This window comes from Symsagittifera roscoffensis, chromosome 1 (genome assembly GCF_963678635.1).
Source record: "Symsagittifera roscoffensis chromosome 1, txSymRosc1.1, whole genome shotgun sequence".
Classification (NCBI taxonomy): Eukaryota; Metazoa; Xenacoelomorpha; order Acoela; family Convolutidae; genus Symsagittifera; species Symsagittifera roscoffensis.
Window position 1 is genome coordinate 68420775 of NC_087062.1, and position 13282 is coordinate 68434056.

Genomic DNA, 13282 nt, shown 5'->3' on the forward strand with positions numbered 1-13282 from the left:
GAGTCAGTCATGTGTGATATCATATTAAAACCAATAGGTTGTTATTCGGATTTCAAAAAAAAAAAAACGAAATAGCTGTTGCATTGTCGATTAAAATTAGTCTAACTTTTTTCGGTTTTGAGACTAAATAAGATAAAGATGAATGTCTGCATTTTTTCAAATATTTTTCTATCTTTTTAATGTTTTGACAATTTTTTTGTTATTTTGCTCTTTTTTGTTAAATCAGTGAGTTATGCACGAGCTGGGCTACTTGCACATCAATCGGCAATCCTTGTTTACAGTATGGGATATGTGAAAGCTTTGAGTATACTATAATGTATGGTCTATAAAAATTAAACAGAAAACTTTGAGTCTCAGCTATTTAAGAAGTTTGCACGGCCAATGAAACTTTTTTGCTATCTACCACTAATTTTCGCTTTCCGCTAGCTACTTGACTCGCTAAATAGCGCTTTCAACATTGTCAAAACACTGAAGTGAACTGTAATCTATAATTATTGTTTTAAATACAATAGAAACTATACCTTTGTTTACAACCTCCCAGGAAACTTCAAAAACGTATCTGTTGTCAAAGTTGACATTTCGACAGATATCTAGCTCGTCTTCAATGAGCTGTGGCCGAGATCCGCGTTTGATTCTGTGTGTTAGACCTCTGGGAGAAACTGACATTACAACTTGAAAAAAAGACATGATTATTTAAGGCCTTCAATTTTTGGCTAATCAGAATGCCAAACTTCATCATGGTACTATGAGATATAAATGCAGAAATGAGCAGAAACTGAACTTTGACTGGCCTGCAGACTGGGGAAATGATTCCCAATGGCACTGCCCTCAATTCTTTGTAATTATTCTTATTAGTATATCACGAGTCCTTCATTACACAGTCCAGCCAAAAAGCGTAGAATTTAAGAATTTAATATTTAACCATAACATAAACGACATACTTCATTACTAACCTACGTTTTTTTAAATTATCATGGTGACTAAAAGGTGATTTTTGAAATGATTCGTGAATTACAGAAATATTTTTCTAAAAAAAATTAATACATCTCTTCGAAAAAAATCATCAATATTAGAGTAGGAAAAAAAATTTCTTTACAAAATTGCCGTTGAATGAATAAATTAGTTATAGAATAATTAAGAGTCAGAAACTGAGATTCGTTATTTAAATATAGAAGTTTTTGAATATCAATTTACAGTTAACACGGTCAGATCAATATACAGTTAACATTTGTAAATTGATGTTTTATCGTCATTTGTATAAGTTTATTGTAAAAAAATTCCTGACGATGCACATAGTTGCTAAAACGTTTGAAATTTACTTTTTATCAAAAATCTAATCAAATATACTTAACAATCGATTACGTTAAAATTGTTAAACCAACAAACGTTTTCGCACATTTTTAGACCATCTTTAGGTTGAAAAACCTAACTGATGTATTAGGAATTTTGCCAGTCGGTTTTGTCCTGAAGTTTATCTTGTTTTTGGCGAGAAATGGTATTTAAAAAATCGAAATGACCACGCTTGCGTAAGTTTATCGCCACAACTGACACAAAAAGACAGAAAATCAGATGAAGCGAGTTCACAATTGCGGGAAGTTGGAAAGAAGGTCAGTCTAGAGTCAAACTGCTATTCGCAATTTGCACAATAAAAATCAATTCGAGTAGAGTTTCTTGTTCCTGATAGAGAGCATCGAGAGTGGATACGTGAGTGCTACTTCTGGAGTAATGTGCTTCTTAACTGGGACGATCGCCCACTCAAGTGACCCAATGTTTCAAAACTAATAAAGAAATATCTTGACTTAAAACTTATTGCTTCACGAAAACTACTAGAGCTACTATTTTTGTTCTCTTAGATCAGTTCTAGAAATGTTTTGATTACTTGAATGCGTTTCATAACTTGAGTGCGTATTTTGAATACTAGAGTGGATATTTTGATTACTTGAGTGCGTATTTTTAATACTTGAGTGCGTTTTATTGAGTTATGTTAAGGACAGAAAGTCAGTCAACAGTCAAACTGCTTTGCAATTTGCACATTAAAAATTAATTCGAGTAGAGCTGTCTCATTCCCGATAGAGAGCATCGAGAGTGGATTCGTGAGTGCTACTTCTAGAGTAAAGTGCACCTTAACTGGGACGGTCGCCCACTCAAATGACCCAATGGTTCAAAACTGATTTAAAAAAATTAGGTTAAAATACATGGCTTCACCAAACCTTCTAGAGCTACTACAGTTGCTCTTCTCGATCAGTTCCAGAATTGTTGTCGCTCTGGTTACTTGAGTGCGTTTTATAGAGTTATGTTGAGGTAAGGAGAGTTTTAGATAACTTGTGTAGCTTTTGATTACTTGAGTGCGTGTTATAGAGTTATGTTGAGACAAAGCGAGTTTTAGATTGATCCAACTCAAATGGATCAAAGGTCGCTTGTCCAATAAAAATAATAAGTTTTTCGGGGAACTTCCAAACCTGTTTTATGCGGCGCACTCGTGTTTTAGGTATTTAGAGACCTAGCGATGTGGACTTGCTGATTTCGAAATTGGGGGGAATTTTGGAAGTGGTCTTTAAGCTGTAACACAATCTCGATGTCCCATGTCTTCCCATGACCCATGTCCTCCCATGATAATGTAAAACAATCCCATGACCCAATGGTTCAAAACTCAAAGAACTTCTTGGGTTATATTTCATTAATTCACTAAATTTTCTAGAGCTACTATAGTTTTTCTACTCCACCAATTCCAGAGTTATTGTCTAATTTGATTACTTGAGAGCGTTTTATTGAGTTATGTTGAGGTAAGGCAATTTTTGGATTGATCCGTCTGAAATGGATCAGAGGTCTATTGTCCAATAAAAAGTTTAGTTTTTTCCTTGAAGTCAAAACCCTGCTTTATACAGCGCTCTCGTGTTTAGGTATATAGAGACCTAGCGATTGGAACGTACTTATATCTAAATTGGGGGAACTTTTGGTAGTAGTCTTTAAGCTGTAACACAACCTCGATGTCCCATGTCTTCCCATCACCCATGTCTTTTTATGACTCTGTAACACAATTCCATGACCCAATGGTTCAAAACTGGTAAAATTTCTTGAGTTAAAACTTTTTGTTTCACCAAATTTTGTAGAGCAACTATAATTGTTCTACGCGATCAGTTCCAGACTCGTTGTCGATTTTGAATATTTGAGTGCGTTTTATAGAGTTTTGTTGAGGCAAGCCGAGTTTGAAATGGTCCATTCGAATTGGATCAAAAGTCCATTGTCCAATGAAAAATTTAGGTATTTCTTTGAATTCCCAACCTTGTTTTTAACAACGCTATCTTGTTTTAGGTCTTTAGAGACCTAGCCATGGGGATGTGCATATTTCTAGAGTGGGGGGAGGGGGTTTGGGTAGTAGCCTCTAAGCTGTAACACAATAATATCGATGTCCCATGTCATAAGCGAACCGAATCAACTCCGTCAGATTGAGGTACAAAAACACAAGAGGTAGTGTCCCTGACTCTTGAGGAAATGGTTATAGGGCCTATTGCTCTTAACCTAATCTGTGACTTAAGCAAACGACTGTTACATAATGTTTCATGGCGCTTTTGGGTGTTTCTTACGTCATCATGGATACAGGATCGAATCCACATGTCACAGCTCCGGGATACATGCCCATTCTAGAGTATCGGGGGTACAGTTCAACTGGAAGGTGTCCACATCCTGGTCGAAGCTTTATAGTAAAGCCTAAGAAAGTTTTCTCGTGTTCTTTTGGATACAAGGCTTAGGTAATCGGGTTAAGGGAGCCACGAGAGGTATTTCATTGAAATCCCAACTTGAGTGCGTTTTATAGATATATGTTGAATTAAGGCGAGTTTTAGACTGACACAGCTCCGGGCTACATGTTTTGGGTATTTATGGACTTAGCCATGGGGACGGGCTTATTTCTAGACTGGGGGACTTTTGGGTAAAAGCCTCTAAGCTGTAACACAATTTCGATGTCCCATGTCATCCCATGACCCTGTAACACAATCCCATGACCCAATGGTTCAAAATTGAAAAAACATCTTGAGTTATATCTTATTGCTTCACCAGAACTTCTAGAGCTACTCTAGTTTTTTACTCGACCAGTTCCAGAGTTGTTGTCTATTTTGATTACTTGAGTGCGTTTTATTGAGTTATGTTGAGGTAAGACGACTTTTAGATGGATCCATCTGAAAAGGATCAAAGGTCTATTGTCCAATAAAAAGTTTAGGTTTTTCCTTGAAGTCAAAACCCTGCTTTATACAGCGCTCTCGTTTTTAGGTATATAGAGACCTAGTCATTGGAACGTACTTATATCTAAATTGGGGGAACTTTTGGTAGTAGTCTTTAAGCTACCACCAAAAGGGGTTTTTTGAGTGTTGGGAAGTTCAAAAAACCTGTCCAACTCTGGGGTTTTCTAAGACTTGGGAAGTTCAAACAAGTGATCAACACAAGCTGATTTATCCTTGGGAAATTCAGAGAACAGCACAACACTAAATTTGCTTGAATCTTGGGAAGTTCAAACAACTTCCCAAAACTGGATGCTTCGAATCTCAAGTAGTGCAATTAAATACTGAAAACAAAAAATTTCAAGACCGATTGTCGAAATAAAAATTAAATTGCGACCATTTTCGAGGGGCTACGCACCTGAAAAACCGTTTTAATCTTCTTTTAACCTTTATCTGTAACTAGATACGAGTAGACATAAACCAAATTGTGTTAATAGACACTGGTCGGGTGAAAAAAGGGGGGCCATAAAAGGTAAAATTGAAAAAAAAAATTAAGAACATCATTACCTGAGAAAGTCAAGTTTGAGTCAAACAAAACTCGCCAAATAGGGCAATCTAAAACGACACCGGTGGTCACAGTGCCACAGTTAAAGAAGAAAAACGTTTCAGTGAGCAGGTTGTATACACGAAGAAACAAAGAGCAACTTGAAGCAAAAGAAGCAACTGGGGAAAACTGGGGAAGAAGAGATGAGAGGATGCCCCAGTGACAGAGATTGATCTAGAGACAACTGGAAAAAGTCTGAATGAGGACAAAAAGAAGATAGGGAATCAACAATAATGCCAAATACGGTGGAACAGCAATTAAAAACGCTAGAATTCTCACCAATCGGGGATGATATTGAAATAAGAGACAATACCCCAGAGACAATGAAAGATGATTCCCAAGCAAATTGAATCTCCTTCATGGAGAGAATAGCAGTGATGGTGGGTTGAAAACAAAAGAGAAAGAGGAAACGACAGCTGGGACACCAAAAAGCAAGACCTTGGGACAGTTTCTGCAATAACAATGGTGACTGGGATGGAAGAAACACACAACGCTGATGCCACTCAGGGACCAGAAAACCAGGCAGCGGAAAGATCATAGGAATCAAGGGTACCAGTGGACATGATCAACCTGATGCGAAAGCTAGATCAGACAGAGAGAAAACTCAAAATTGACAAAGAAGACCGCCTGGAATTAAAAAAGGAGATCAGGCACAACAAAATAAAAGCCGTGATTTTTTTTCAGAATGGCCAGATCAACGGAAGAGAGGTTACAGCATATAGCCGAGAAAGTTGTGAAATATGATACGGAACTGGAGAACTTGATTACGAAGGTCATGGTGGAAGTGAAGAAACGCTATGAAAGCGTAGATGGTAAACTCTGGAGCCTACATACCAGAATGGTTACGATTAGCAGAGACCAAGCAGATACTTTTTGTGTCAATCAACCACAATTGGATGCACCACTGTGAACATCTACTACCCTGGAGAAGGCAAACCCTGGAAAAAAGGTGAAACCACCGGGGATCAGTTTAAACTTTACAGAACCGACACGAACGAAACAAGCATCTTTTTCAATGCCTCCAATCCAAAACAGCATAGGATCCGATCTCGTAAGCCCAGTAACCAGAGGACATACTTTTCAAGCGACAACCGTCCCGAAAAGGCACCGGATGCCACGACAAAGGAAAAAAATTTGGGAATAATTGAAAAGAACACCTGAAGCAACTGCAACAAGGACCTCAGAATCAAAAAAATTTCAAGAAGCCAAAAAAGTTCAAGGACGACCCGGACGGTTGCCTTGATACATGGATTGAGGCAATGAAACTGCATCTAGAGCAAAATGACGAGCGACAAGCTTGCACCGCTATTCTGAGCAGTCTGGAGAGTACGGAGCTGAAATAAGTAGTGGTCAGTAAAAAGTGGAATGCAAAATAGCAGAGAAGATCTTGAATTCTGCTCAATCGTTTTGGCTCTGGAAAGAATGGACATCAGGTCATGATCAGATTTGAGAATCGGAGACAAAGGGATGATGACTCAATGGACCATTTTTCGGATGACCTACAGAATCTGAGGAGGAGGAGGAGGAGGAGGAGGAGGAGGTAGAGGAGCAACTTGCTATAAGCTATCGAAATATAATGCACCCAACTCAGAAGAGATGAAGCAAAAGTCTAGGGAGTTCATATTAAGGAAACCAGGAAATTTTATTTTTCGGATGATCGGAATCTTCAATGTGGAGCCCATAACAGAGATCAACATGGTATAAGCCGAGAAATGATTTGGACAAACGCAGATTGTGTGCGAATTGCAGATTAGCTGATCATCACGTCGCTGATTGCACATCTTATAAACAAGGGATGAAGAGCCTAGGATACACTCCGGATGAGGACGCTATGAACCAGTTGGACGAACTTGAATTCTACAGTGGCTTCTTATTCAAAATTGGCGCCCTATGATTCTTCTGTAACCAAGAAGGTCACTTCTGGATGGATTGTCTTCTGTTCTGGTAGGCCGTGAGTAGTAGATGTAGAGGCTAAAGTGGGGGTGTGGGGGGGGGGGGAAGGGGTCCCTGCAGACCCACTTGTTTTAAGATAGGGAATAGAGCGTCCGGTCTGCAAGCTATGTTTTAAGATAGAGTATAGAGTCTGTAATGTAATAGGATAGGGATTACCAATGGTACGGTTTTATGGTTTGTGTGATGGTAAGAAAATGGTAAGAAAAACAATTTTTTTGGGTTTTGTGCTTAAATGTCTATTTTTTATCCAAAAACTTTGGCGCGCGTTATCTAATTGCTAACTTTTACGGGTTAATTACGTGTAGGTTGTGGAATTGAGGTTTCTTATTTAGTTGTTTGGTACATCGTAAGTCAATGGTAAGAGTTTTTGTGCTAAATCTGGGAATTTTTATCAAAAAAGTTTCGTAAAAAATTCAAAACACAATAAGATCTAATTTATTGGATAATCTACCTTGGTTCTACTTGAAGCAAAGCTGAAACCTAGTGAAACTTCAAAAAAAGTCAAGGTTATGGAAAAAAAATTGCAAAAATTTTAAGTTTTTGGAAAAAATTGCAAAAATTTCAGCTGTTTGGAAAAAATTGGGGAAATCTCATAGTTTTGGATAATTTTTTTGTTGCTTCTGATCTAATTGAAACAAGATACGTACGTTAATAGTTTTAAATTGAGTTCAAATTGTATTTTAAACGGCATCATGTTGAGACAATGATACAAAATTTGAAAACAATTATGGAATTTTTTCTAAAACTAAGAAAAAATTGAAAGACGATAAGTTTTAGCATGATTTGAGCTAGAAAGCAGGTTATAAAATGCTCTCAACCTTAACAATCAATTTTGAAACCTCCAATTTCTCTGGAAAATAGTGAAATTAATCGTAATTTTTGAGAAAATATAAAAAATTAATCGCATCTATCCAAAATTTTCCTATTTTCAACATTTTTTTGCTAATTAACTGATTTCTTGTCCAATTCAGGAAGAATTAAAATAGGACTCTCAATCCAAATGAATATTAAGAGCAAAATTTGATGAAATTTCTAGATAAAATTTCATGATTTATTTCCTTCTCAGTTTTTTCTCAATGATTAACCCAAATTTGTGTAAAAATTAAAACTTCGGGGAAGTTTTTCACGTTAATAATAATGAATTTCAGAGCAATGATGAAAAATGAACAATTAATTGCTAATAATGACTAAAATTAGGATAAATTTTTCTTAAAAATTCGATTGATATTGGCTCAAATTCAAAAAAGTCTTCTTCATAACTGATGATCATCTCTCTAATGCTTCTGCAACATAACTTTCATGATTTTCCGTAGAAATAATTTATGTTTTAAGATTATTCTTGCTTTCTGCTTAAAACATGTTTTACGCTATTGAACTCACTTTGCAAAAAAATTTAGTCAGATTTGGAGGATTTAGGAGGAAAACAGTCTCAATTGAACGAACAATTTGCTGGCAGAGATGAAAATAGAACTGATACCGTCTGTTTATTTCGATCAAAATTGTAAATGTCTTCCTCAAGGTTCTTTTGTTCAGTTGCTACAGTTAACTATTTAAGCAAAAAAACAACTTTTGGTATCAATAACTATCATTTTTCTTGCAAAATAGTTATTAAATCGCTTTTTATTCTTAATCTATGACGAATGTTTTCAAAAAAATGTCCAAGTGAGAAAAAATTGGTGCTTACTTAAAGAATTCAGAAACATATGTAAAAAATGAGAATTTTTCGGATTACAATTTTCCGGATGACCTACAGAATCTGAGAGTGAGGAGGAGGAGGAGGTGGAGGAGCAATTTGCTATAAGCTATCGAAAGATAATGCACCCAACCCAGACGAGATGAAGCAAAATTCTAGGGAGTTCATATTAAGGAAACCAGGAAATTTTATTTTTCGGATGATCGGAATCTTCAATGTGGAGCCCATACCAGAGATCAACATGGTATAAGCCGAAAAATGATTTGGACAAACGCAGATTGTGTGCGAATTGCAGATTAGCTGATCATCACGTCGCGGATTGCACATCTTATAAACAAGGGATGAAGAGCCTAGAATACACTCCGGATGAGGACGCTATGAACCAGTTGGACGAACTTGAATTCTACAGTGGCTTCTTATTCAAAATTGGCGCCCTATGATTCTTCTGTAACCAAGAAGGTCACTTCTGGATGGATTGTCTTCTGTTTTGGTAGGCCGTGAGTAGTAGATGTTGAGGCTAAAGTGAGGGGGTGGGGAGGGGGGGGGGGGGGGAGGGGTCCTGCAGACCCACTTGTTTTAAGATAGGGAATAAATCATCCAGTCTGCAAGTTATGTTTTGTGATAAGGTATAGAGTTTACAATGTATTAGGATAGGGAATACCAATGGTCAGTTTTTATGGTTTGTGTGGTGGTAAAATAATGGTAAGAAAAACGTTTTTTGTTTTTTGAATGTTAATGTCTAGTTTTTTTTGCAAAAATTTTGGCGCGCGTTATCTAATTGTTAATTATTACTGTATTACTGGTTAACTACGTATAGGTTGTGGAATTAACGTTAAGTTTTTATTTTTTGGTACATCGTAAGTCAATGGTAAGAGTTTTTGTGCTAAATCTTGGAATTTTTATCAAAAAAAATTCGTAACAACTTCAAAACACGATAAGACCTAATTTATTGGATAATCTACTTTAATTCTACTTGAAGTATAGCTGAACCTACTGAAATTTTGAAAAAAAGTTATTGGTATGGAAAAAAATTGCAAAAATTTTAAGTTTTTGGAAAAAATTGCAAAAATTTCAGCTGTTTGGAAAAAATTGGGGAAATCTCATAGTTTTGGATAATTTTTTTGTTGCTTCTGATCTAATTGAAACAAGATAAGTACGTACATAGTTTTAAATTGAGTTCAAATGGAATTTTAAACGGCATCATGTTGAGACAATGATACAAATTTTGAAAACAATTTTGGATTTTTCTAAAGTTTTCAAAAAAAAAATTGAAAGACGATAATTTTAGCATGATTTGAGCTAGAAAGCAGGTTATTAAAAGCTCTCAACATTAACAACCAGTTCTGAAACCTCCGGTTTCTCGAGAAAATAGTGAAATTAATCTTAATAATTGAGAAAGTATAAAAAATTAATCGTATCTATCCAAAATTTTCCATTTTTAACATTATTTTGGCAATGAACTAATTTTTTGTCCAATTCAGGGAGAATAAAAATAGGACTCTCAATCCAAATGAACGTTTAGAACAATATTTTACAAAATTTTTAGATCAAACTTTATGATTTAACTCCTTCTCAGTTTTTTCTCAAAGATTAACACAAATTTGTGTAAAAATAATACTTCTGGGAAGTCTTTCACGTTAATAATAATGAATTTCAGAGCAATGATGAAAAATAAACATTTAATTGCTAAAATTGACTAAAATTGGGATAAATTTTTCTTATAAAAAATTTGTTCGATATTGGCTCAAATTCCAAAAAGTCTTCTTCGTAACTGATAATCATCTCTCTAATGCTTCTGCAATATAATTTTCATGATTTTCCGTATAAAAGTTCTATATTTTAAGATTATTCTTGCTTTCTACTTAAAACATGTTTGACGCTTTTGAACTCACTTTGAAAGAAAACTTAGTCAGATTTGGAGGATTTAGGAGGAAAATAGTCTCAATTGAACGAACAATTTGCTGGCACAGATGAAAATAGAACTGATACCGTCTGATTATTTCGATCAAAATTGTAAATGTATTCCTCAAGGTAGGTTCTTTTGTTCAGTTGCTACACTAAACTATTCAAGCAAAAAAAACAACTTTTGGTATCAATAACTATCACTTTTCTTGCAAAATAGTTATTAAATCGTTTTTTATTCTTAACCTTTGACGGATGTTTTCTCAAAAAGGTCCAAGTGAGAAAAAATTGGTGCTTCTTAAAGAATTCAGAAACATATGTAAAAAATGAGAATACAAAGGTTTTTTTTTACGATTTAAGAACAGATTAAGAGCAGCTCTATTAGTTATAATCTGAAAACCTCCGGAAATACCTGCGGAAAACCTCCGCTGCTATAAGTATAAAAATTACAGTTCAAACACTTCAAAACACCACAGGTTCTACGATGTCTTGACGCATCTTGGCGTGTGTACTCTCTGCCACAATCAAAAAATGCAACTCTTTTGTTTCTAGTCAGTGACGGCATCTCAATAAGTAAACAACGAACTTGAGAATAAATGGGAGATTTAGAATATCCCGAATTTTTCTATAACAAGAGTTGAATAGCTTCAAAAAATTAATAAAAGTAAATAAAAACAGCAAATACTTAACCAATTGTTTTAACGTGAAAGAAAATCAGAATGGATATCATCCTTTTTAACCAAGATGAAAAAATCATCCAATCTTACCATGGAGTTTTCAAAACTTCTTATATCAACCAATGAGAATCGAGAATTTTTTTCAAAGAGCTATTAAAAACTCCAAGCGTATCAAAGAAACAACTCGTTCGGAAAAATTTCATTAAAAAAACATTATCTAAGTTCTATTCAAAAACTTGCATCTACGTAAACTCTGGGCTTTTTTAGAGAGAATTTGAAAAGTTCAATGCTCAAAATATGAATCTGATTGTTCAGATTAATTGATTGTTTTAATGATGGTTATGGTTCTGAAAACAATGAGCGTGTCTATCTCTTTAAAATGAAAATAATAGATGCAAAAAAAATTAAATTACAAAACACAAGACAATAACTAAATTATTCACAAATCAATGAGCTGTCAAGCAGCTAAGCTCTCAAAATTTTGCAAGTTCTCAATGGAGCGCAAAACTGGTCTTGCCTCCATCAGCGGTGCTTGTCTTGGTGGTTCGGTGACTGGAGTTCTTGGCTCAGAGAACCCCTCATCCTCTTCGATAGTAATTGGGTTCCCCACAGATCCCTCTTCCTCGCAAGGAAAAAGGAAATTGTCACCTGGTTGTGCCACATATCTAGAGTCAGGAATTTCGGAGTAGTTCATTCCCACATGCTCAGACAATTCCTCCATCATTTGCATGGTTCCGTTGGAAACGATAATGAGTAAAAAGTTCCCAAAATGGAACTTTGCTTCCAATTGGACACGAATTTTATACAAGAATTCCATAAAAGGGAGCTGAAATCTGATTGGTTACGACTACAATCCAAATAAGGAAAATCAATTCTGATTGGTTATACCCACACATTCGAGTTGAAGGTACATATTTCTCGAATCTAAAAATCATTTTATTTTCAACTTTACTAGCATCAACTACCTCCTCTCTCAGCTTTAAATACTTTAACTTCAACCTAATTACCGTCAACTACTTCTTCTTTTTATCGATCTTTTTTTTCTGTATCTTTTACCCAACTTATTGCTCAAAATGATCTTCTCAGTGCAAAATAGCAACATTATATTCTCGCCTGATCTAGTACAAATCCAAGTGCGAGAAACAATAAGTGGAGAATTTCTAGCACAAATGGACATTCCAATCCAAGTCTGGCACATGGTGAGGTGATGCAAAGAAATTTCAACGAAATCATATGACGCAAGTTCCTACATAGAGAACCAATTTGGAACCATGCAAAGGATAGAGGAAGTGTCTGAGCATGTGGGAATGAACTACTCCGAAATTCTTGACTCTAGATATGTGGCACAACAAGGTGACAGTTTCCTCTTTCCTTGCGAGGAAGAGGGATCTGTGGGGAACCCAATTACTATCGAAGAGGATGAGGGGTTCTCTGAGCCAAGAACTCCAGTCAGCGAACCACCAAGACAACCATCGGTGATGGAGGCAAGACCAGTTTTGCGCTCCATTGAGAACTTGCAAAATTTTGAGAGCTCAGCTGCTTGACAGCTCTTTGATTTGTGAATAATTTAAATATTGTCTTGTGTTTTCTAATTTTATTTTTTATGCATCTATTCTTTCAATTTAAAGAGATAGACACGCTTATTGTATTTAGAATCATAACCATCAATAAAACAATCAATTAATCTGAACAATCGGATCCATATTTTGAGTTTTGAATTTTTCAATTTCTCTCTAAAAAGCCCAGAGTTTGCGTAGCTGCAAAATTTTGATTAGAAATTAGATAATGTTTTTTGAATTTTTTCCGAACGAGTCGTTTCTGTGATACGCTTTTTGTTTTTATAGCTCCCGTTCATCGTTAATTATGCTGAACACAGCAAAGAAGCTGATTGAATACTTCCTCACTTGATGTGACAATATTTGAACTGAATCTGTGTTTGTACAAAGTGTGAAGACAATCAATTTCTTGATATATATGTATTGATATTTGTCTAATCTCTGCAGAATCTGGCTAGGAGATGTTCCTATTAAAAATTATTGAAACTTGCAAATTTCCAAGGAACAGAAAGAATCGAGAGTAGACACGCAATAATTTTGGGTTACTATTTTTTTTTCGTGAAAATCGCTGAAAACAAAAAATAATGGTTTAATATTATAATCTGAATAAAAACTGGGAAAAGCTTGACACATAGCAGCTGTCATTGAGAAGAATGAATTTTGCAGAAATTGGTGGATTTATG

General features: G+C 35.4%; 1 protein-coding gene across 1 annotated transcript in view; it reads right to left on the reverse strand.

Annotated features, from left to right (window-relative positions):
* LOC134848171 (glycogen [starch] synthase-like) overlaps positions 1 to 13282 on the reverse strand; it is a 183251-nt gene that overhangs the window by 27846 nt on the left and 142123 nt on the right. Inside the window, exon 2 of the mRNA XM_063865537.1 lies at positions 522 to 673. Within this exon, the coding sequence (XP_063721607.1) occupies positions 522 to 666 (145 nt within the window). The 5' untranslated portion in view covers positions 667 to 673. The remainder of the gene's footprint in view (positions 1 to 521; positions 674 to 13282) is intronic.